This window comes from Rana temporaria, chromosome 11 (assembly GCF_905171775.1).
Source record: "Rana temporaria chromosome 11, aRanTem1.1, whole genome shotgun sequence".
In the NCBI taxonomy this organism is placed as follows: Eukaryota; Metazoa; Chordata; class Amphibia; order Anura; family Ranidae; genus Rana; species Rana temporaria.
In genome coordinates, this window is record NC_053499.1 from 125,126,063 (window position 1) to 125,151,896 (window position 25,834).

At 41.7% G+C, this 25,834-nt stretch overlaps 1 protein-coding gene across 9 annotated transcripts in view; it reads left to right on the plus strand.

Annotated features, from left to right (window-relative positions):
• Positions 1 to 25,834, plus strand: part of MARK2 (microtubule affinity regulating kinase 2) — a 212,359-nt gene that overhangs the window by 135,547 nt on the left and 50,978 nt on the right. For all 9 annotated transcript variants that reach the window (XM_040329070.1, XM_040329076.1, XM_040329073.1 and 6 more), the window contains exons 5-11: positions 2,320 to 2,385; positions 5,261 to 5,331; positions 7,269 to 7,325; positions 9,158 to 9,394; positions 19,154 to 19,273; positions 23,305 to 23,404; positions 24,811 to 24,923. In XM_040329070.1, coding sequence (XP_040185004.1) covers positions 2,320 to 2,385; positions 5,261 to 5,331; positions 7,269 to 7,325; positions 9,158 to 9,394; positions 19,154 to 19,273; positions 23,305 to 23,404; positions 24,811 to 24,923 — 764 coding nt within the window. The remainder of the gene's footprint in view (positions 1 to 2,319; positions 2,386 to 5,260; positions 5,332 to 7,268; positions 7,326 to 9,157; positions 9,395 to 19,153; positions 19,274 to 23,304; positions 23,405 to 24,810; positions 24,924 to 25,834) is intronic.

Sequence of the window (25,834 nt, forward strand, 5' to 3'; positions counted from 1 at the left end):
ATCCCCCTTGAAGTTTTCCACATTTTGTCATGTAACAACCAAAAACGTAAAGGTATTTTATTGGGATTTTATGTGATAGACCAACACAGGGTGGCACATAATTTTGAAGTGGAAGGAAATGGTTATTAACTATTTTTACAAATATCTGAAACATGTGGCATGCTTTTGTATGCAGACCCTTTATTCTGATACCCCTAACTAAAATCTAGTGGAACCAATTGCCTTCAGAAGTCACCTAGTTAGTAAATATAGTCCGACGAGCTGAGTGAGGTGAGGAAAGTTTTGTGCAGGTACCTGATAACCGAGTTTGTAAGCACCGGAATGAGACGAGGCTTGGTTTCCAGCTCAGCCCACCTACACTCCAATTAACAACGGTTCATCTTTGACATGCTTTCTGGGGTCTTCTTTTAGTTAAGAGACCGCCGGACATCCGGTAAGCGGCTTTATTTGCTCTCGGTGGCGGATCACTGTTTCTGGATTGTCACTTCAAAGTTTTGGATTTTTATCTGTGGACCAATTGGTTTTTCCTTTTTTCACTACACGGGTGAATAGGAGCTTTGCCGTTCCCCTAAGGACTTATTTTCTCTTATTCCCTTTCCCCTCACTTATGGACATGTATTTGTAATATGTTGTTTGGGATCATATGTTTTATTAATTTGTTTAGCGCATCTTGTTTTTTTCCCAGTAAATATAGTCCACCTGTATGTAATTTTAATCTCGGTGTCAAAAATGACTGAGACTTTTGACTTTGGTGCTGGGGGTGATGGTTTGTCCCAAAATGGGCGGGGGTGTCCATGTTGTCGTGGCCAATCTCTTTCGATTGGCGTGGAGCAAAAGAAGTTCTGTTTTTGAGCCATTGAGTTTAAGGTAACTCTCCGTCGTCCAATTTTCTATCAAAGTAAGGCATTTCTCTAGTCCGAGATGATAATCCTTTTTGTTGCTGATGCGAAAGTAGAGTTGGGTGTCAACTGCGTAGGAATGGTAGAGTAAATTCTGGTTGCTGATGATTTCGAGGAGAGGGCGGAGATAAATGTTGAAAAGTAAGGGGGACACCTGAACGACTCCACATTACACCGTGCGTTTTTCAGAAGTGAAAGGTCCTAGTTTCACTATTTGTGATCGGTTTTCCAGAAAGGAGGAGAACCATAGTAGATCGGAGTCTCTCCACTCTAGCTACGTCGGCTAGGCGAGTCGGCAACAATTTGTGGTCTACTGTATGAAAAGCTGCGCTTGGGTCTAACAGTACCAGAAGGCAAGATTCTCCCGCGTCTGCTGCTTCGAGAACGTCATCCCATATTTTGAGAAGTGCTGTTTCTGTCCCGTGACCCGGACGGAAACCCGATAGAAGTGGATCCAGTAGTTTGTGGGTGTCTAGATGCTGTTGTCTTTCTCCATTACTTTGGAGAGGGTGTTTAGGCCTGTTATGGGTCGACGATGGTTTGGTCTTTGGGGTCGAGGGTGGGACTGAATAGAAATGCACGCCACACTTTTCAGATATTTTATTTGTAAAGAATGTTGAAAACCATTTATCATTTTCCTTCCAATTCACAATTATGTGCCACTTTGTGTTTGTCCATTACATAAAATACATTTTAAAATTTTGGGTTGTAACATGCTAAAATGTGGAAAATTTGAAGGGGTGTGAATACTTTTTCAAGACACTACCAAGTGCTCGTCACAACCTTTTTAACTTTTTTTTTTTTCACTTACATATTGATATCACCTATGGGGGCTGAAAAGCCCCCTATTGTAATAGAATTTTGTCTGACAGGTTATCTTTCAAAGTAGCAGGTTTAACTACCATCCACCACCCTAAGCTTGCTGGGGTACAGGAGGCTGTATTTCAGTCCTTTCTCCCGGAGGCGAGATCTCCAGTAAACATGCTGGGGGAAGAAGGGAGGGGTGCACGTTTTGGGGGTCCATGGAAGCGATCTTGTGGTTGCCAGGTTGCTTCCGTCTGAAAGCCAGCATTTGGCTTGTAATGTTTATACTGCATCTGTCATGAGCCTTACTGCAGTGTAAGCAAAAGGGTTAAAATGTTACTTTTGTGTATTTATTACTTAAAATATGCATTTGATAAGCAGTTTGCAAATATCGAACAATCTCTAAAATTGCAACTACCGCCATTTTGGTCTACAGGGCCTCTGCTTTCAGAAAATATGTAATTGCTTGGAAGTTTTTAGAAATTTTCAAGCAACAACTGCTGATTTCATTGCGTGAAAAATTAGAAAATCGCTGCAAGTGGTTAAAGGAAGTTCTATCTGTATTTATATCCTGTTTTTTTCTAATTATTCTGATTTCTTTTTTTTTTTCTTTCAGTAAAATTATTTGAAGTTATAGAAACAGAGAAGACATTGTACCTGATAATGGAATATGCAAGTGGAGGTTTGTGTGTTTTTTTTTTTTTTTTTTTACATTTTTTTTCAATTCTTAGAGTTCAATAAACCTGCTAAGACTAATGACAATGACCAATGCATTCTTTACATACCTGTGAACAGTTGATTATTGTTTAACTGCTGCATTTTTTTTTTTTTTTTTGTACTAGTGTGGAGAAGGTTTACCACCTCGTTTTAGGCTTTTATTGCAGCATGTCCATTGCATAAACCTCCCTTACTTTCTGTGAGTTCAATAGGGCAGGAAGTTAGCTGATCTTTCCAGCAGCAAATTAAAGAGTAACTCTGATTTTTGTTGAGGGGGAAAAAAAACATTCCCCTCTGAGTGAGCACTGCACATTGCAGAATTTTAACAAACTGTAGAGCATTAGGAAGCATTATGATAAAACCTAGTGCCAACCAAAGCTGCAGTCTAGGAAATGGCTAACCCAGTTCTGCGGTGTGAGTTCTACACATTTGCATATATCCTAGAGAAGTGTGCATAGAAGACTCTATTTCATCCTTATGTGCTTTTCATCCTTATGTGCTTTAAAGGCCACATGTATACTAGACATTTAGCCTGTGTGGGCAGAAGGAACAGGTGCCCCATCCAGCCCCGCTGCCAGCAAACCTGGTAAACTGTATGGGAGGGATGAGCAATGCACCGAGTGGTACGACTGTTTAGGGCTGTATGCGCCCAGGGACACATGCATTGAATGCAGATCGCTTGTGTTCAGGACATTTGTCCCTTGGCGCATACAGCCCTAAATGTTGGTACCACTCGGTGCACTGTCCAACCGTTGCATTTTATAGCCTCTTGGAGAACAAGCTGGCTGTTAGTAGTGGGACTGGACAGTGCATCTGTGCCTTCAATCCACATCTGAATGCCACAATCTCAGGCACAGAGTCTAAACACCCTGTGTGCATGAGGCCTAACTGTTTATGTCTGCACTGTTGCATGGAAAGAAATTAACCTCTTTAAACCACATAAAAAAAACACGCCTTTTTTATAACTTATTTTATATTTTTTTCATTTTTTTTTTATCATTCCAAATAATTGAAGCACAGGTTTAACGTCCATAACATTTTCTACAGATGACATTTTGCTGCGTGTTCTTTGTTTTTCTTGTGTATCTTTCATTACTTTCTAATAAAACATTTATTCATAAGAAAAACACACTTAATTGCATGCCAAAAAAGCTATGCATAGGTGTCAAAAGGCCCTTTTCCTGCATGTATTTGGTCTAGTTCACACTATTGCCGCTCTGCTAGCCGTGTTTGCACGGGCACGATGACCCATTAATTTAAATAGGCTGCTGTGCATGCATTTTATGCAGGAAAAAGGTTCCTGCACTATTTTAAAAATGCAGCGGCAGGGAAATCGCATTTGTGATTTCCTGCCGTTTCCTGCACCTGCAAACTTGCTGCATTTCTAGATGCGTGGGGGTGCCTTTAAGAATGAATGGTAGCCCTGCACATTTTAAAGAGCAGTGTGTTTTGGCTGCGAGTGGTTGCAGGAACAGGTGCAATTCCCACACCTTTAATCGCCCGCAATAGTGTGAAGCAGGCCTTAGAGCATATGCACCATGGGCAATTTATTTTATTTTATTTTTTTCTTCCTCTTTCTGTAATGCAAAAAAATTCTTTAAATTTGTACTCAAAACAGTCACTTTTATAAATAACACAATTGAGTTTCAGGCGAAGACCTTTTACATACCTGCAGCTGCCAACAAACTTGGTGTACTGTCTGAATTGTCAGGCCATTGACACAGACAATAATAATTTATATTCCCATTGCACACTTTTATTTTTTATAAGCTCTCAGTTTGGGTGCTGCAGCAACAACCAGCTGGATATTGGTTCAGGTCACAAAGTAGATATTTGCCAGCACACCATGGATCGACAAAAAGTAGCATCCAAACAGGTAGTTTATTGCATGATCACAACATAAAAGTGCAACGTTCCAGAGTCACACAGGACCCCTTTGTCGGGCATGTGACACAGACAGACACAATTCCAATACTTGGTGTCAACACTTGCTCTATTATGATAGGTTGCTGTACCTCATTGTCCAGTAAAATGTGCAGGAAAAGGTGCAAAAGTGTCCTCATTTCCAGAAGTGACAAACTTTTCTAATCCGAATGGTCCAAATTTGGGCACAGTGGTAGTGCTTGAAAGTTTTCTGCAAATATGCACTTTTAGGTGCCTGCGCTGCTTTGCCTAATAGCAGATTTTTCTTTTATGATAATTGTTTTAAAATGCTGTATGTAATACAGTAACACATCATTGTGCGTGTTACTACAGACTCCTAGGTGTGGACAGGACCAGGGTAAATATGATGCAGTCACTGCAGATTTAAACATCAATGGTGCAGGAGCTGGTGCCTGTGATCACCATAGAGCTAATTTAGCTGTGAAAAGTGAGTGCCCATATATTCCTGTAGAGAGCAAATTTAAATTTCGGTATTTCCGAAATCCTATGCTTGGAGCAAGAAGAAAGGGGTCTTAAACTTGGTAATACCTGCTGAGCAAAGAGCGGAGTAGCCTCCCAGATGCGCCATGGAGTAGACCAGTGCTAGCTCTGAGGCGCAGGTCCTGATGGCAGCGTAATGAAGCTAATTACATGAGCCAGGGGCATTTTTCCAGTTGCCCTGGCAGGCTAAGAATAGGGTCACGCAAGGTTTTTCTATCTGTGATTAAATTGCATTGGTGCTGCCAGACAAGAGGACCTCCCTCTAACATGTGCACTTATTTTACTTTTGAATTTAGTTAATTCAGAGCTCTGCTCTGTGAAGTAATTTAAACTGATTTTTCAATTAAACATTTTGCTAGCATGAAAAGCTCAAATCTCATTCTGTTTATTTACTTAACTTCATAATCTCTTTTTAGGTGAAGTTTTTGATTATTTGGTTGCTCATGGAAGAATGAAAGAAAAGGAGGCCCGTGCAAAGTTTAGGCAGGTGGGTTTAGCGTGTTGTTTATGCTGCCATGTAACAGATCGGTTTTCCTGTACTACTGGTTATACATGCAATTTACAATGAATTGCAGTGGATCGAAGTTCATTTTATCATCTTTTCATGAAATAGTATAATAGTAAAAGCCAAGCAACAACTTTACAGTGACTGTTCGTTGTGCTTGGTACGTAAGGTAAGGCTCTGACGATTACTCATGCAACACTTAACCCAAAATAATTTTATGTCATTTTCTTGACAGAGCTTTTTTTGGTGGTATATAATCACTGGATCTTTATTTTGTAGTATTTTAAAAGGAAAAATAAAATTTTGATAAACAAATTCCTTAAGAGCCGGTTCACACTTCCGCAGCACTGCATAGAAGTCAATGCAGGTCGCCCCCGAGCCGCCCCGGAAGTCGTGCAGGAACCTTTTTCTACGTCGGAGCGACTTGCGTCGCTCCTATTAGAATGGTTCCATTGCATTGAATGGGACTCGACTCGTGTGAACCGGCTCTTACTTTGTTATAAAACATATCAAGTAAAAAGTTTTTTTTTTTAAATTTAGACCAAAATGTGTTCTTTTAATTTTCTTTGATAAAAACCCACCATGGCAAGTGTTTTCTCACAGGTCACTTTCCATCTCCCCACTGCAGGCTTTCAGGGATAGTGATTAGAGGTGATGGTTATTTTAAAATTGCAGAGCACTTTTTTTTTTTTTTTGCATGTAAACATATTGAAACACACTGCAAACAAAGATAACTGCAACTTGGTAAAAAAAAATGTACTAGTCCTGTACACAAATGACAAATTTTGTTTTAGACTACTTTCACACTGAGGCATTTTTTCAGGCACTAAAGGGCTAATTAGTGCCTCTAAATCGCCTAAAAAACGCCTCCCCTTACACCCCAGTGTGAAAGCCCAAGTGCTTTCACACTGTAGCGGTGCGCTTGCAGGACAGGGAAAGTCCTGCTAGCAGCATCTTTGGGGCGTTACAGAAGTGGTGAATACACTGCTTCTAAAATGCCCCTGCCATTGAAATCAATGGCCAGCTATCGCAAAGCTCTTTGGCAGTGACGCTTTGAACCCCCCCCCCCTTTTTTTAACCCTTTTTTGGCTGCTAGCAAGGGTTAAAATCGCCCGCTAGCGGCCGAAAAGCGCCGCTAAAATGACCTGCTTGGTGTGAAAGTGCCCTTAGGTATTTTTAGCAACAAAGGCGCAGTGTATATACCGCTTCTAAAGAGACTCAAAGAAGCTTCTTGTAGGACTTTTTTTAGCGCCCTGCCAGCGCACCGCTCCAGTGTTAAAGCCTTCGGGCTTTCACACTGGAGTGACAGGAGAGGCGCTTTTTTTTAGCGCTATATCGACTGTAAAGCCCCTCAGTGTGAAAGTAGTCCTATTGCAAGGTCAGGAGAATTTCGGAAGTGTTCTTTTGTTTTTTGTATACATGTCGAGTATAATTGCAGTCTTGTACTGAGGAAATATGCTCCCACTTGCGGCGTAGTATTTGTTCCCTCTTCCGGCAACGGTCCACCGCAGATTTCGCTTCGATCTACGCCATGTCCAGCCCCTCCTCCGTCCCCCTCCGCTGTCTTCTGGAAGACAGACAAGTCCCAGAAGATGGCAGGGATCAGTGAGGATGCGCAGCAGCGAACCAGGCTGTGAAGCCGCAAGGCTTTACTTCCTGATTCCCTTACTGAAGATGCCAGCGCCTGCACTCGGGAGCCGAGGGACAGATTGGGTGAGGACACCGTGGGTGCCTCGGACAGGTAAGTGTCCTTATTTTAAAAGTCTGCAGCTTCAGTATTTGTAGCTGCAGACTTTATTTTTCCGGCGGGACGCTGCTTTAACTGTAAGATTGAACTCCATGTACTCCACTATGAATGTAGACACAAACGAATATTGTTGCTTGAGTCTTTGGTGACGGTTTACATGTCCATTTTTCAGATTGTTTCTGCTGTGCAGTATTGTCACCAAAAGCTTATCGTACACAGAGACCTAAAGGTAAGAAGTTATTAGTGTATTATGGTTCTCTTTTGACTTTTCCTATGGAATTGTGTCATCTAACAATTCTGCTCTATTAATAAATGCACTGTGCAGTTAAATGTGACTTAACATTAAGTAAAAAAAACAAAAAAACAAAACAAATGCAGCTACATATGCCTTTTTGTACTAAAGATGCTCTAATAATGCAGACCCAGGGAGTTCCCTTATTGACTCAAGGTGAAGCATGGTGTAAAACGACAAGAGAAAACGTATATAGATCATATGTCTCCATGTCCCATTAGATTTGTAGCTTCCATCATTTTTTTTTATTTTTTTTTTTTTACAAGATTTGAGCAAAAAATTGTTCCACTTTATGGAACTCCTTTTTTTCACATGGGTGTCCAGTTTGTCGGGAAGATATCAATGGATGCACATCCAAGCTAGTTTATGTCCGCAGAAAAAAACGGAATTGGTCTGCGTCCTTTTTCCCTTTTTTATTGTAGACCTTAACGGATTTCATCCATTTATGTCTGTATCATTTGTTAGGTTTTTCTGCAAGAAACATGTTTTTCGTTTATACTTTTGTCACCTATGACTAGTTCCTACAACATTATAAAAAAAATATAATGGAAAGTGATGTGGACTGAGCTGAAGACGGATGTGCAAACTGATGTAACCTGAATCGTATTCATTCGTTTTTTTTTTTTTTCTTCTGACTGAACTAATGATACCCATGCGAAAGGACACTTGGCAATGGTCATTTTTTTCAGGTGGACCCGATCGAACCCTCCTATCTCATCTATGGAGCGGCGGGTGACCCACTGACCTCCAATTCAATATGCTAAAAAAAAACGGATTGGGATTTACGTTGATGGGATCAGATGGCATTTGGGTGTAAACGGATGCATGGTCTGTTTACACCTGAATGCCCATAGAGTGTGCCGTGTCTGCTCTGCATGAGTGGTGCGGACACGGACCAGCCATCTGCCTTCTCAGCAGGAATCGGCAGACAGATGCCCCTTGTGGAAGGAGTGGTTGCATCGAGAAACCATGCTTTTCAGAGATAAGTAGATCTGTTGCTTTTAATACTTTTCCAGCACTTGTTTTGAGTTTTAAAAAGAATAAAGGAATTGTAATAGCCAGTGTTGATGGGCACATGCACATTGCTTTCCACTTGCACATGGCATTAGTTAACTATGTTTCTGAGATCATTCTGAGCTCATTGACAAATTCATTTGACTTGCCTTTGACTACCACCTAACCTGCTTTTGGCCTGCTTCAATCTGCTTTTGTGTTCTGCTTAGGGTAATGCTTTTGTAAAATACATCTATAAAATTGTGTGTATAAAGAACTTATTGAAGCTATTTTGATCGGCTATGTTTTGTATGCAGTTGCAATGTATTGAACACCTTTATCTTTATCATGCATGTGTTGCACATGAATGTGATAAAGTGCATCTTTATCCAAATCTCAGAACCCCAGTCGGGTTTTCTTGCTATCCATGTCTTGCTGGAGATTTCACTTTACTTCCCGCCTTCGTCAAATGTGTCACTTTTTAACAGGAAGTAAAAAGGGAACTACAGAGGGGACCAAGACAACAATAAAAAGAGCATTGGGGTTTTTATATTCTTTTTGATGCTGTTAGAAACATGCTCTATCACTTCGTGCTCTGGTGAGACTGGAATTGAGAAAAATACTATTGGTAGTGCCACAGATAGAAAAATCCTATTTTCAACTTTTTTCCCTATTCTGTCCATAAACACTGTCTTATATTGCTGGTTGAGTTTGACATACTGTATATTTTTTTGGTGTGTTTATATTGTGTATTCCCACATCTCCTTTTTGCTTAGGCGGAAAACCTCCTTCTGGACTCCGATATGAATATAAAAATTGCTGATTTTGGCTTCAGCAATGAATTCACTTTTGGAAACAAGCTGGATACATTCTGTGGGAGTCCGCCATATGCAGCCCCTGAACTTTTCCAGGGAAAGAAGTATGATGGGCCCGAGGTGGATGTGTGGAGTCTCGGAGTTATCCTTTATACGTTGGTCAGCGGTTCCCTGCCTTTCGATGGCCAAAATTTAAAGGTATTATTTTGCATGTTAAACTAACAAAATTGAATGTCCTTAATTCTTGTTGGAATTTTAATGTTAATAAGATAAGATGGTAATATATTGTGAATATCTAAGTGATCAGATACGTTATGCCCACTTCATTCAGTAGGGATAGTGCATATTGTACTTTTTTATATGTTACGATTTTGTGAAGAACTTCAGAGATTGTACTTCAAGCAGAGTTCCTACTAAAATAAAAATATTAAGTCAGCAGCTACAAATACTGCAGCTGCTGCCGTTTAATAATCGGACTCTCACCTGTCCCAGGGTCCAGCAATACGGAGGAAAGACGCCCCACTTGTCTCCGCAACGCCGGCATCACTACTGTGGGCGCCCGGCTTCACACTCGGGCACGCACTGTGCATGCAAGAGCCGAGCTGTGCATCGTGATTGGCCGAGCAATCATCTGGGACCTGTGCCAAGTCCCAGATGATTGCCGAGAGGGGAGAGGTGACCTTCCGTCCAGCGCCGCAGTGCCAAGGGAGGAAGTGGGAGCTGAAACTGTCCTAAAAAGAGGGGTTCCGCTCACCCCCCCCTAAAAATGACATGCTAAATGTGGCATGTCGGGGTCACCTTCCCTTAAAGTGGACTTCCATTTTTGGGTGGAACTCTGCTTTAAAATTATCTACATTTGCAAGATCTGCTTATTTATTACGACAGCTCTTCCCTTCTTTAAACCATTAAAAGAAAAACCCTGTAGGTGATTAACTAGGCTTTCCTTAGGCTGCATTCACACCTGAGCGTTTTGTCGCCTGAAGCGCGATGCTCAAAAACGCTAGAGGGGAAAAAATAAATTTTTCCCTATGGAGATGGTTCACATCTCCACTCCAAAACGCCTGACGCCTGAAGCTCAAACAAGTTCCGGACCCTTTTTTGTCGTGCGAATCGGGCGGTTTGAGCGTTTCTATTTTCCATAGAAAGTAATGGAAACGCTCGATTCAAGCGACTAGTGCGACAACGAGCGTTTGCTACGGGCGTTTTGTCGCTTTAATCAATAGAACATTTCACCCAGGCAGAAGATAAAAAAAATCTACCAACATAGCAACAAGTGATGAAAAGATGATAATTTTTCCTATTGGCTAAAATAAAAAACGTCGAAGTACAAAAACGTCGAAGTACAAAAACGTTGGACGACGATGTATGCAAACGCGCAAATCAGCATGAAAACGACCGAACGACCTACGCTCAGGTGTGAATGCAGGCTTAAAGCTGGTCATACATGAATTGAAATTTGTCCGGTCCCTGTTGAACCAGCTGAATTTCAATCCATGTATGGGCAGGCACATTTTACACAAGTCGATCAATAGACTTGTGTACAAACAGCCTGTCAGGTTTTTCCTAAATGATCAGTGTCCCAGGATATAATTGGCAACACTAATCATTATATTCTGACAGGGGGGGGGGGGGGGGGGCGCGCCTGCTGGTTGAACTAAAATAAAAAAAATTGTCAATACCTTCTGATGAGTGCCTAGAAAATGCAGGGTAGCCTATATTTTACAAGAAAATACTAATGCGCTGCAATGTATCCTCACCATGCGTTTCCTGGCAAAAAAAGGGGGGGGGGGGCAGCACTATAAATAAATGGACCTTTCTTTAGTGGCAAATGCTTGTATATAGTAGACTGTTCCCTATTGGGAGCAATTCATCTATCTGTACTAGCTTTTTGTGGTTTATCTCCAAATCTGAATACGGACATTACAGCAAGGTCAAGACCGCTATGATTGATTCCCTGTATTGGTTTTCACCTTCAGTTTCTAAAGCAGTGTGCAGAGATTAGCATAAATGACCACTGGAAGGTCAGAAGTAATGTTATAAATCTTTTCTGTACTGAAGAATTGTGTCATGGGTGTTTTTAAAATTAGCCAATGCAAGTAATATTAAAGTGATTGTAAGGCTTCTTTTTTTATTTATTTTTTTAAATAACAAACATGTCATACTTGCTTCTACTGTGCAGTTCGTTTTGCGCTCTCCTGGGGGGTTACCTTGCGGGCGTGCTCCAGAGTCTAGCATTTGCGTCCATAGATGCAGAATGCCAGACTCTGCCTCGGCGCCCGCATCATTGGATTTGATTGACAGCAGCGGGAGCCAATGGCTGCACTGCTATCAATATATCCAATCAAGAGCTGAGACAACGAGCAAGAGGGGAAGAGCGAATCTTTGGCGTTGGAAATACGGGGCTCAGGTGAGTAAAACGGGGGGGGGGGGGGCTAGGGAGCCGGTCAGTGACAATTTTTTTCACCTTAATGCATAGGATGCATTAAGATGAAAAAACATGAGGGTTTTGCAACCCCTTTAAAGCACACAGTGCCTTGAAAAAGTATTCATACCCATTGACATTTTTTTTCCACCTTTTGTGATGTTACAATCAAAATTGTATGTTTTTTTTTTTTATTGGGATTTTATGTGATGGACCAACACAAAGTGGCACATAATTGGGAAGTTGAACAGTTTTTCGAGGGTGACGACCTACTGTCACACTCAGACATGATCTCCAAGTTCCCACGCCTCAACATACCGAGGTTCAAATTCTTCCAAATCCGACACTTCTTTCACAACGCCCCGTCGATCGCGTTGTGGCATAAAGATCGCACACCCTTCGAACATCTCTGTAGTCAAACAGAACCACAAAAGCACATGATTGCGGATATTCATCGGTTATGGGACGCAGATCTCTCCGTCACTCTGACGGACGACGACTGGGAATCGGTCTGGCTACACGCCCACAAGGGCTCTATTAACGTATCTGCCCAAGAAAACCGGTTAAAACTATATTCCCGCTGGTATAGGACCCCGGACAAAATACACAAAATCTACCCTGCTGTTCCATCCACTTGCTGGAGGTGTGGCGCGGATACAGGGACCTTTCTCCATGTCTGGTGGGACTGCCCGGCGGTCCAGCCATTCTGGACAGAGGTACATTCCCTCATCTCCCGCATCACCTCGTACACACCCGACTTCACTCCAGCACAGTATCTACTCCACCACACGTCCATACCACACTCAGCGTATCGTAAATCCCTGACACTGCACCTTATAAACGCAGCCACGCAATGCGTTCCAGTCCACTGGAGGGTCGCGACCCCCCCCCCCCACCGTCGCAGAATGGCATTCCAGGGTAAACAAAATTGAGGAGATGGAAAAAATAATCCACCAATCCAGAGACATGCACGACAAATTTAGGAACACATGGGCCTGTTGGACGCAATATAGGGAAACCCTGTCCCCCGAGAACCCACTCTCCGCTCCTTCATCACCGACGGCGGAGGGCGAAGGTCCCTGATCCACACAATTACAGCCATCACTTCCCCCCACCTTACCTCACTCCCCCCCCCCACCCTCTTTTCCGGCAGGACAACCCCCTCCCCAAATAGATTACAAGGCTGGTTTTATCCCATGATACTCGTTCAAACTGAATGACGCTTCCCCTACACCTTGATTCCCGAGAAGATTAGGCTCGATCTGGTCATACGACCACTACCCCGTCCCTTGCCCCGCCTAGCTACACCACAGACCCTCTCCAGGCTAGCGGGGCTGCACTCACTTTCAGACACCGTCTAGCCCCATCTGGACCCCTACCGCTTTGCATTTTGTTGTCCCCTCCTGCCCACAGTATGCTCCCTTATGGGGTGGGTAGTTGAGGGGTCGTACCCCCTTAGTTCGCGGCGGTACGGTGCCACTGGAGGCTGGTCTGGGCTACCCTCAACCTCTACCCCTCTTTCTGTTATACAGCCCTCACTGGTTGAGATGGGGAACCCTACGGTCTGGACTTAGACCAGTGCCCTTTGCTCTTTCTCCGATAGACGAGATGTTATTGTGTTTATAGCTGCCTGTATCATCGCCTTCTGTATATGTTACAGTCGAACGTACTGCCATTATTCCTGTATCTGTTGTAAAATCTTAATAAAATATTTGAAACAAAAAAATAATTGGGAAGTTGAAAGCAAAATGATAAATGGTTTTCAACGTTTTTACAAATATCTGAAACATGGGGCGTGCATTTGTATTCAGCACCTCTGTCTCAATATTTGTGACAGAGGGGTCACCCCTCTGTGTCACCACCTTTCCTTGCAATTATAGCTGCAAGTCTTATATGGAGATGTCTCTACCAGCTTTGCACAGCTAGAGTAAAATGTTGTACCCATTCTTTGCAAAATAGCTCCAGCTCTTTCAGATTGGATGGAGAGTGTCTGAACAGCAACTTTCAAGTCTTGCCACAGATTCTCAATTGGATTTATGTCTGGACTTTGACTGGGCCATTCTAACACATGAATATGCTTTGATCGAAACCACTCCATTGTATGTTTAGGGTCATTGTCCTGCTGGAAGGTGAACCTCCACCCTGTCAAGTCTTTTGCAGACTCTCGAACAGGTTTTCTTCTAAAATTGCCCTGTATTTGGCTCCATCCATCCTCCCTTCAACTTCAAACCAGCGTCCCTGGTGAAGAAAAGTATCCCCACAACATGATGATGCCACCACCATGTTTCACAATGGGGATGGTGTGTTCAGGGTGATGTGCAGTGTTAGTTTTCCATCACACACTAGATTTACATTAGCCACACTTTCTTTTAACGCTGATTTTATTGAATTTATATTTCAACAAAAGAAACATTTATTATCCACATTCTATAGGTAATGATAAAGAACATACCACATTCTAATAATAATAATATATAAAACATAAGACACATTACATATAAACATATACCAACACACTGCAGGAATCCCTATAGAAGGGAGGATAGAGGGTAGATGAGAACAAAAAATAAAAAAATAAAGAATAAGAGAGCGAGGAAAAAAAGGGGGGGGGAAAGAGGGGAAATGCCACTGGAAGCTATCCACTCATCAATAATTTACCATATTATAAAGAGACACATAATCATACTCTAGACCAGTGGTTCTCAACCTGGGGGTCGGGACCCCCTCAGGGGTTAAATGATGATTTGTCAGGGGTCACCAAATCCTGGGCAGTTCCTGAAGCCCGCACCACTCTACCAGCCTTTTTGCGACTGCCCAGCAGGGCTGTCCCTGGAGCCTGTGGCCACCCACTCAGCCTCTTCGCAGCTGCCCATTCAGTTCACGGCATGGCTGGGGGGCAGAGACTTGCTGTCTGCTGACTGATGAGGATTGTGAGATGGGAGGGGCTGGAGGAGACCCTATCTCCTGACTTCAGCATAGGTGTCACTGCTACGAGACACTACAAATTCGGAGACACAGTAGGTAACACTACCTGTGATTTATAGTTGCCATTAAAAGTCCCCACTACAGTTCTCAGATCAGCAGATGACCTTGATCAAGAGCACCTAAGTTGGCTGATCAGAACTCCCCCAACACTGCCACTCATCCCATCCCCCCCTCCAAGGGGTAAGAGAAGGAATAAAAATAAAGAATACATGGAAGGGAGAGGGCGAAAGAAACAAAAAGAGCGAATAAGAGAGAACAAGAAAGACGGCTAGAGAGAGGGGAGGGGGAAGAAATTGGGATAAAGAGAGAGAGAGAAAAGGGAAAGAAAGGAGAAGAAAGAGTGGTACATCCTAAAATGTACCATATGAGGTTTTAATACTGTTCAAAGTGGAAAGGACTCAGGGAGCGCTAAATGTCCATGGGGTGGGGGTACAAATTACTTGTCTTGCCTTGGATGCTGACAGCCCACACTTCGAAAATAATTTTATTGTTGGGGGCTCCCCACAACTTGGGAAATTTTATCAAGGGGCCACGGCACTAAAAAGGTTGAGAACCACTGCTCTAGACCATTCAGATTTTTCCCTCTTCTTTTCCTTTCCCTCCCTAATCAGAATATCCCTGCCTTATCTTCCTTTGTCCAAATAGGGAATAGGAGATTATATACTTCATCTATCTTCAACTCCCACAGTGATGTTGGATATATCACATACAACACACAGAAAAGACAAAAAAAAATTTTTTTAGAGATAATGGAGATCATTACCACCTCTGTTTTTTTCCTGGCGACTAGAAACAAAAAGGAAAAAAAGTGTAAAATCTTAGCGTTCCTTCCCATGAAAGCGAATGCGTTTACACCACTTCCCTACTTGAGCACTTTTGCTAAAGTTACATTCACAAATATCTTCATCCTATAATCCCTTAAAGAAATTTTCAACATTTTAAACTCCATACTCTGAGTTTGAAAGAATACCAGTTGATTCCCTTACCCATCATTGATAAGGTATCTTGTTCACCTAGCACAATCACATAGCAAGTTTCATTTGGAATAATTAATGTGACAAAGTGCCACTTATCACAATTGGCGTCACCACATTCGCATTAGTGACGTGTTCTTTGTTTATCCACGCAAGACCCTGTCATTGTTAGATGAGATAAGAAAACTGTAACCCATGTATCTTTTAACTTGAACTCTGGACTACGAAAATTTTAGCGTTGTTCCTAACAAAAGAGGTGAGGGGAAATCTTCGAATGGGGACACCTTTTCTGAGTACAACTTTGTAAGCGGGATATGTCCACACTCTTTGGTATATTTCCTCTAAGGGTCCTTTCACACTGATCAGTTTTTGATGTGCTTTTGAGGTTTAAAAAGCAGAACAAAAATTCATGGAAATTGTATCTCTTTTAATACACTGACACTTTTCACACCAATGCGCCTCGGGTACGGTGTGTTTTTATAAGTCTTGCATGCTGCATTTTTGGTGCATGTTTGAAACTAAAATTGGTCACAAAGATTTTTTTTTCTCTTGGCTTTACTAAAGTTTTTGGAAATGGAGACGAGCGCTCACAATGTGCTGTATAGTTCTTTAGTAGTAAAAGCCTTAAAGTGGTCCAAAGGCTCAAGGTTTTTTACCGTCATGCATTGTAAAAAACCTTCTGGGTGCAGCTTCCCCTGCCCCATAGAATGCATTAAGGTGAAAAAAAATGTACCTTTACAGCCCCTTTAAAGGCATTTCTCATGGATCCCAGTACAATTTTTCTATTGGAGTTCTCAGTTTGCAAAGCTTTAAGAAGCCATGATATACAAGAAAGAAGGGGCCTTGGCATGCCAACCCATTACCTTTTGCCCAAAGGCTTACAAAGAACTCCTACTATCAAGTTAGAGATGTAGGTCAGGTTGGGTAAGGTCCCAGGATGGTATTACTGTGCTTCAAAGTCTTGGGTACAATATGTGATATCCTTACAGACTTCTCGAAATAGCGCTGCCATGGGTTTGTCAAAGTTGGCAAGGTAAAGTATCCAATGCACAATTTGGTAAACTAATGTGCAGGAATATTTTGTGAGTTTTGAACAATCATAGAATCCACAGTGTGAGAGCATCATAAAATGTATATAGCGCAACCGTCAATATACACATTAGTATGTAAAAGTATATTCGCAAAACAAAATTCTTGCATCTAGTAAGTTCAAGACATAAATTCCCATATGAATAGGTTTTTTTTTTCTACTTGGAGATCCTTACACTAAATCTGGTGTTTGTGGATTGCATATACACAACAAGCAGATCACATTGATATACTTGGGCATTACAGAAGACTGTTCTTTTTGCAAGGGAAGTTACACTGAGCAAGGGAATTTTCCCAGAGAGATGTGAATTTGGTGCAGTTTAAAAGAATGCCCAATCATTTAATTTCTGCTTGCATTTGATTGAATGATAGTTGGCCACGCTTCACCTCATTCACTAAGGGACAATTCCCTTGAAAAGTGCAACTTCCCTTGTAAAAAGAACAGTCTATTTGCACTCAGAAAATCAACCTCAGCGTGTTTGCAATCAGCAAAGAAATCTCACATGGCCAGTCTCTTGGTCAAGTGCATGACTTTTATAGTTTCACTTTAAAGCGGATGTCCGCTGAAAAAAAAATATTAAAAGCCAGCAGCTACAAATACTGCAGCTGCTGACTTAATAGTCGCACACTTACCTGTCCTCGAGTCCAGCGCCGTCGGCAGCAGAGGACAAGCGATCGCTCTTCACTCTGCTGCCCCCACCGCCATCCTTGGTGAGGGAACCAGGAAGTGAAGAGCTCCGGCTTCACTGCCCGGTTCCCTACGGCGCATGTCGCAATGTGCCGTGCTGACTGGTTCCCATTGTGATCTGGTAGCTGTGTGTTTTTCAAGTACGCAACGGGGGAAGGGACGGGATCTGATGTCCTGCCCGCAGTCTACCCGCAGACTGTGTGGCCGGAAGTGGGTGCAAATGCCTGTCTTTAGACAGGTATCTGCACCCCCCTCCCCCCTGAAAGGTGTCAAATGTGACACCGGAGGGGGGAGGGTTCAGACTTTAGGTTGGAGCTTGGCTTTAAGTACACAACACCAGCATTTTGTAATGCAGGTTTCTATAATCCAAATAAATTAAATGTAAAGGTGCTTCGCTTATGGCAAAACCTAGTGTCAAGGAAATCAATATTGTGTAATCAATGTGAATGACTTGTTTGCCACTGACAAATAAAGATTATGAATACGCAATGGTGTGATCAAAAATCACAAATGTACAAAGTTTCAGTATTGTCAAAAAAATTAAATGTTAATGTTGCAAAGTAAACGGCAGCACATTTTATTTTTAAAGTGATTGTAAAGTTTTTTTGTTTTTTTTTATTATAACAAACCTGTTATACTTGCCTGCTTTGCGCAGTTGGCTTTGCAAAGGACAGCCTGGATCCTCCTCTTCTTGGGTCCCTCTTTGCTGCTCCTGGCCCCTCCCTTCTGTCGAGTTCCCCCGCAGCTAGCAGCTTGCCATGGGGGCACCCGAGCCGAGCTGCAGCTCCCTGTGTCCATTCAGACACAGAGCTGCAGATTGACGCCCCCCCTCTCTCTCTCTCCTGATTGGCTGCTGCTGTGTCTCAACCAATCAGGAGGGAGAGTCCTGGACGACTGAGGGATTGGGGACATTGCTGAATAGAGATGGGCTCAGGTAAGTGTTAGGGGCTGCTACACACAGAAGGCTTTTTATCTTAATGCCTAGAATGCATTAGGATAAAAAACCTTCTGCCTTTACAACTCATTTTAATTGAATGACGAATTTGCTCCGTTAGTGTTAGCATCTAATTGGATTGTTACTGAAGCGCAATCAACCTCTCTATTTATTCATTAATCCAATTGATGGGTCTCGTTTCTTGCTACTGATTAAGACCTAGAAATTTCTAAGGGTTCACTCTTATAAGCATAAATCATGTTTGCAGGTCAAATCTCCTTTTTTAAAAATGGCATATTTTTTTCTGCCCATTTCAACCGCTGTAGATATTCCTGCTTGCTCTGATGCCGCGTACACACGGTCGGAATTTCCAACAACAAATGTTCGATGTGAGCTTTTGGTCGGATATTCCAACCATGTTTAATCTCCATTGGACATTTGCTGTTGGAATTTCCGACAACAAATGTTCGCGAGCTGGTTCTCAATTTTTCCGACAACAAAGTTCTTGTCGGAAATTCCAATCGTCTGTAGCCAATTCCGACGCACAAAAATCCTACGCATGTTTGGAATCAATTTGACGCATGCTTGGAATCATTTAACTTCATTTTTCATGGCTCGTTGTTGTGTTGTATGTGACAGTGTTCTTGACTTTCGGAATTTCCGATATTTGTGTGACCGTGTGTATGCAAGACAAGTTTGAGCCAAAATTCCGTCGGGAAAAAAGCCACGATTTTGTTGTCGGAATGTCCAATCGTGTGTACGCGGCATAAGTCTTGATGCCTGGTTAAAAAAATAAAAATAAATGTTCAAGGCTAAAATTGGTGACCCTTTAGGTTTCAAGCAATATTCATTCTATCTCTTTCAGGAGCTGCGTGAGCGTGTATTGCGTGGTAAATATCGCATTCCTTTCTATATGTCCACGGACTGTGAAAATCTGCTAAAGAAATTCCTCATATTAAACCCAAGCAAGAGGGGCACACTGGAGGTAAGGAGAGAGAGCGCTTTTTAATCATTGCTTTTTTTCAGGATTTCCTAATTCTAAATCCAAGATAAACTTGTCAGATCTTAATTTCTGTGCAGCTAGTACAGAAATGTTGAAGGTTCATTGCTTTGAAATATTAAATCAAAATTTTGTTATGAACGGGTACAATATGATATCACCACCTTTAGACAACACGGTCTCAGAGGTTCTATAAACTTACACACTTTACTTGGCCATACAAATTAGAAAAGGTTTCCTAACATACCAAGTGATAAATTCCCCAAAGAGATTGACCAGATTAGTGGTTAAAGAATGTCTGAAGAACCCCCTAGGTTTGCATTCTTTTGACAGTTTCTTTTTAGAGCAATACGATTTGATATTTGCACTGTTAAAGTGGAGTTTCCATCCCCAATTTTTTTTTTTGTAATTATTGTGCTTATTAGACCTAAAAAAAAAAAATGTTTTTACGCATCTGGAAATGCCTGTTGCTATGCAGTCCCACAAAATCTGCCTTTGGAATCACCTTGGATCCTGACATCATCTCCCTCTAATGCTCCTGGGAAATGTGTGTCGTCATTTCCCAGGATTCAGTGCGCTGCCCAATTATCACTCCTCATCCAAGACTTCCAGGAAGTAAGTGCTTGTGGGCTTCACAATGCCCACAAGCAAAATGACAACGATGTGGACATAGTTTTATAAACTATCTTTTTTCAATAAGTATGCGGAGCGGCGGCGGATTGTAAAATAGTAAGTGACCGGATTTATTTTATAAAAACGCATGATGAAAGGACATACATTTAAAAAATGCTAATTGTGGTTGGAACCCCGCTTTAAAGCGGTGGTTCCAAACTTTTTTTTTTTTTGAGCATTCAGTGTTGTTTCCTAATAGAAAGAAGTACTCACCTGTTTGGTGATTTCAAATGTCCCCTGTCCGTTTTCTTGTAAAACATGACCTTTTAAAATCTTCGTTTGGCAGTTTCCATTTTGCTTGTGGGCATTGTGAAGCCCACAAGCAATGACTTCCTGGAAGCATTCACCCCAGCATACACCTCTGTTACTCGCGCATGCGCGGCGTTACGAGTAGCGCCGTCAACTTCCTTGTTGCCATCACAACGGGCGGCGTCATTGATTAACGCCCCGTTGTGATGGTATTTCGCTGGACGGCGTAGAGCGATGTGGGAATGACGCTGTGCTCCCAGAACTCCAGATCACATTGCGGCGCCGGGGAAAGGAGTAGCGACGCCTACTCCCGCGGGAGTGAAAACTCGGAAGTCGCAATTCAAAGCGCCTTTACTACGGTAATTACAACATGAAAAAAAGAATGATGTGGCTATTGAACATGTCCATACAGCAAGGAATGTGACCCGATAGAGTTGTTGTTTTGGGTGAACCTCCGCTTTAAGGTTGGATATGGACCAGGTTGCTGTTGCCAGACAGATGGCATATAGGATTAATTCAATTATGGAGTAATATTTTGAATGTTGATCATGATGGAACCATGTCAGAGTACATCTAAATTGGTTCTTTCTGGCTATTTGAACACTAATATGCTGTATAAAGTCTCTTTTACCTTGAGAATTGTAAAGCTACTTTCTAAAAACTTAAAACAGTCATTTTTAAATGCAAGTGCATGTTGTGTGCCTTGTGTCTGATACTAGTAATTTTTGACAAGGTCACATGAATTATTGTTGATACCTAAAACCGCTAAATATCCAGCTAGCAACTTGTTAGACTTGCCATTGTTCTTCCTGTATTCGTTCACATTAGTGAGAATAGATACATTTTTGCTTATTCTACAAACCTATTTTAAAATGGCTTGAACAGATTGGGCTGCTTAGAGCGGAGTTCCACCCAAAAGTTGAACTTCTGCTTATTGGCCCTGTACCGCTGTCACACAGAGGGCTTGGATCACTGAGCCCCTGCATAAGCGGGAACATGTTATATGTTCCTCCCTAAAAACAGGTGGAACATGTAACTTGTTCCCGGAAGTGAACTTCTCTATTAATCCTTTTGCTGCCAGGGCTGTTTTTGCATTTCTTTGCACATGTCTACAAAATAATTGTAGGCCTGAAGATTGCATAAACCCTCCAAAACATATATTTTTTCTGAAAGCAGACTCCCTAGAGAATAAAATGACGGTAGCTACAATTTTTTTAAGGTCGCACAATATTACCGCAAAGGTCTAGGAAATGCTACATTTCAGTAAAAAACATACTAAAGTTAATAGGGGGTCACAAACAAAGTGTAATATATTATCAAATTTTTTGGTAAAATTTCAAAGGGCCGAGGTCACACTGAGTAATTGGATACCCAACATTTCAAACCTTAAATTTGTGTGTGCCTGTGAAATGGCGACAAACTTCAGTACCCTATATGTTCTATAGGTAATGTTTTAAGAGCTCCCTATATGTCATCAGTTTAGCGTTATGGAGGAGGACTGGTGCTAGATATATTGCTCTCATCCCAGCGTGCGCAGTGATACGTAACGAGCATCTCAATTGTCATTTTTAGGTCTAGGCGGCCCAATGCGTGTGCACTCTTCTACCCGGCGGCACTCTGCTCTGCTGGTCCCTGTACCGCAAATGGGCAAGCGTTGCCCAAGATTCACAGAATTGGGTGGGGGCACATTCCCAGGGTGTGTGGAAGTATTCTGGCGGCAGCGCAGGTGCCCGAAAGCTTCCATCATACAAATAAACTCTGCTGCTTGGGCTAAATGTTAAAAAAAATTAAAAAATCTTGTTCCTTTAAAAGCATGTTAAACAGCATAGTGCTTGTCCTTTTTCTATGCTGTAAAATTACCTGGTTTATCCTGCCTGTTGCTGTGTCCTATGTGAACTGACCACAGTATTCATTGCTGCTGATCCATGATACCTTGGTCATGTTTACGTGCCACCATCATCCCACTGTTCAGAGTGTTCCTCCCTTCCTCCTGTGTGTTCCATGTGTGAGAGCCATATCCTCCCCACCCCTCTGGCTGCTATTACATGTGTAAAGTTAGTGATTACAATTACTGGCAGCCCCTCTGCAACAACAATATATACTGTGCAGTGTCTTTTTGTTTTTTTAAATTATGCAGCTAAATACCTTCTTTCACATAGCCAATGTGCGGTCACGTTACCTCCTGGCTGACGTCCAAGTGGAATCTCGGCCCTTCCCGCTGTAGTCCTCAGATTGCTCACGTGAGCAATGTGAAAGAATGTATTTAGCTGCATGATTTTAAAAAACAGACTCTGCACATTATATCTTGTTACAGAAGGGCTGCCAGTAATTGTAATCACTAATTTAACCACTTTAAGCTTAAAGGGTATTTTCACTTTTGCAGCTAATTGGGATAACTACGGTAGAATATATTTGCTAAATATCCCCATTCACATAGCGTAACAAAAAGAAATATAAAATTGCAGTTTTTGCTCTTTTCTGGATCTTCTAGCAAGGAAAACGTTCTACTTGGCTCTCTATTATGAGGGGGATTGGGAAAGCTGTGTTTACTATAATTTAACCCTGTCTGGAGATAGACGTCTACTTTGTTGTACTAGATTTGAACACTGTCCTAACAAAAGGTTAACACCTTTTAAGAGCCAGGCTTGGCGGGTGCAAATGCTTCCCTGGGAGGAACAGAAAAACAATTGTTTGCCTATAAAAGTTGACCAACAAATCCATCATATCATTTTGTGCATATCCTGCCATTTTTGTTTTATTGAAAATGTTGTGTTAAACTAAAAATCAGTCTGATTTTAATGAATACAGAATAAACAATAATGCATGGCAATTACTTTTGTCAGTTTCAAGTCCTTGATTGAAATACATTTTGGCATAATCTTTTTAGTATCATTCTATCGGACAATTTTTTTTATTTTTTTGTAGTTATTCATGAAGTTCTTGCATAAAAAAGATGTGCTTGATGCTATTGTGTGTGTGTGTGTGTGTGTGTGTGTGTGTGTGTGTATAGACTGTAACACTTACGGTACATTTTGAAATGCCAGTTGGTAGATTTTAAAATTACTGACTGATCTACTTTGGTTTTCTTCTTTCAGCAAATCATGAGGGATCGTTGGATGAATGTGGGACATGAAGACGATGAGTTGAAACCTTATATAGATCCAGTTCCAGACTACAAGGATCCTAAAAGGACAGGTCATACATTATGTTTTTAATTGGCAGCATTCTCTTAGGGCTCGTTCACACTAGAATCCAGTGCAAAAAGTCTGCGGGAAAATCGCACTACCCTTGCAATCTGATACGGGGGTCAGTGCAAAGGTAACACCCCAAACGCAGTGCGTTTGCCCACACCGGATCGCAAGGTACAAGAGTACCATGCAATCTGGTTGCTGCGCGTTTCAAAAAGTAGTGCATGCACTACTTTTGGTGTGGTCCGATTTCAGCCCATTCCAAATGAATGGGCTGAAACCGCAATGTACAGGACTGCATGTGAATTGCACAGGAACTGAACAGTGTTCTGTGGGATTCACATGCAGTTGTTAGTGTGAATCAGCCCTAAATCATTTGTAGTGAAAAAGTTTGTGGTATCCAAATGGACTGAATTATAGATCAATATGTGGAGTGAAGTCACAGCGTCACAAGTGTTAGGCTTTCTCCCAAATGAATAGGAGCAAGGCACCAAATTAAATTGTATTGAATACACTTCATAAGAAACAACCTTTTACCTGTTGTCTCAACCTATTCCATCTATTGTAGAGACAATAGATGTGTGAATATTAAATAGGATATTAAATCAAACTTTTTACTGTTGGATAATTTATACCCATTTACCTCCTTTCTACGATCTAGTCATTTCTGGCCTTTGTTCAGGATTTATTGTAATCGCTGATAGTGAATCAAGGTGGTGATCTTCTGTAGTGATTATAGGATCACTGAAGGTCAGGGATATGCAATTAGCGGACCTCCAGCTGTTGCAGAACTACAAATCCCATGAGGCATAGCAAGACTGACACCCAGAGGCAGAGGCATGATGGGACTTGTAGTTTTGCAACAGCTGGAGGTCCGCTAATCGCATTTCACTGCTGTAAGTTATTTGTGGAGATTCTGTTCTGAACATGACAGATGAGGCTGTCCGTGTAAAAGTGTATGAGATCATTTTACTATGCTGCATTCAGCCTTGTTTTAAACCCCTAAATTAATTCAAGTGGTAGTTTATTTTGCCTGTCATGGTTTGCTTTTAATTTGAGTGCAGCAATTTTGTGTTCACCCATTTTCACCCATTTTCCTATTTACAAAAATCCACAATATGTCTGGAGAAGATGTTGCCTATGGCAAAATTTTGCATTTAGTGTTTTCTTTGCAGCAGATGAAGAGGATTATTTTTATACTTTTTCAATCTATTCTAAAAGCATTGCGTGGCTATAGACCTTGTTCAGAAATGCAGTATTTTAGGCCATGATGTAAGTGGAAAACATTGTTAGAATAGAACCAGAGTAATGAAGCAATGTAGGCATTTGTGTGTTTTTGTTTTCCAAGAGACAAACATATCTACGTTCTTCTGATCAATTACTTATTCCTTCTCCCTTTTTTTTTTAATGCAGAATTGATGGTGACCATGGGCTACTCCCGGGAGGAAATCCAGGACTCTCTTGTAAATCAGAAGTATAATGAAGTCATGGCCACCTACCTGCTGCTTGGGCACAAGTCATCTGAGGTACTAGGCACCTTTTTTTGTTTTTTTAAGGGAGTTTTGGATATTTTCAGCTCTGATTTTTCTCTGATGGCCTGTCTCTTGACAGGCCATCACAGATAAGTGACACTAGCTACACTAGCAATGTGCATATTCAGATTTAAAAAGTTTTTCAGGGAGGGACAAGTCTCTTTTTTGGAAGCCTAGATAAAATATACTAAATGGTGAAACCGAGATTTAATTAAAGATCCATAATGTAAGTAATGACACCCCTCTATTGAGATAACAGCCAATGTCCATCAAACTGTTCCAACTCTGCAAAGGTTTGGGTGGATCCTGAACCTCCTAGAAGTCACTAATAACTTGGAGTATCTAGGCCGCCTTATGAATACTTCTCTGTCCAGGGTCTTCCTTCCACAGGAAAGCTCCAAACACTCTGCTTCCATGTTCAAATGCTACAGTCCAGAAGCCAACTGACTCTCTGCTTTTGTATGAGATTCCTAAGCTTAATGGTGACCTTTTTCAAAGCTGTTTCATACACCCTGTTTCAGATCATTTTAACTCTTCTGATGGCGTGGGACAAGTATGCTCAGTATTTGAACCATCACATGCTCCTGACCTCCAAAACCACACTTGCCATAGCCTGGTGGCTCATGAGTCAGATCCAGGATTCTAGGACATCTTTCCGCCCATTGGTCTGGAAGGTTCTCTCAACAAATGCCAGCCAGCCTGTCGGGCTGGGAAGGAGTTCTGAATGCTTTTTCTGTGCAAGGAACTTGGTTGCCAGAAGAAGTTTGTCTTCAATAGATATTCGGAAACTCAGTGATTTGGTTATCTATCCAACGCTGGACCACTCAACTGCAAGGTCACCCAACCAGGGTTTATTTGACAATGCACCAAAAGTGTCTTACATCAACCATCATGGATGAACCAGA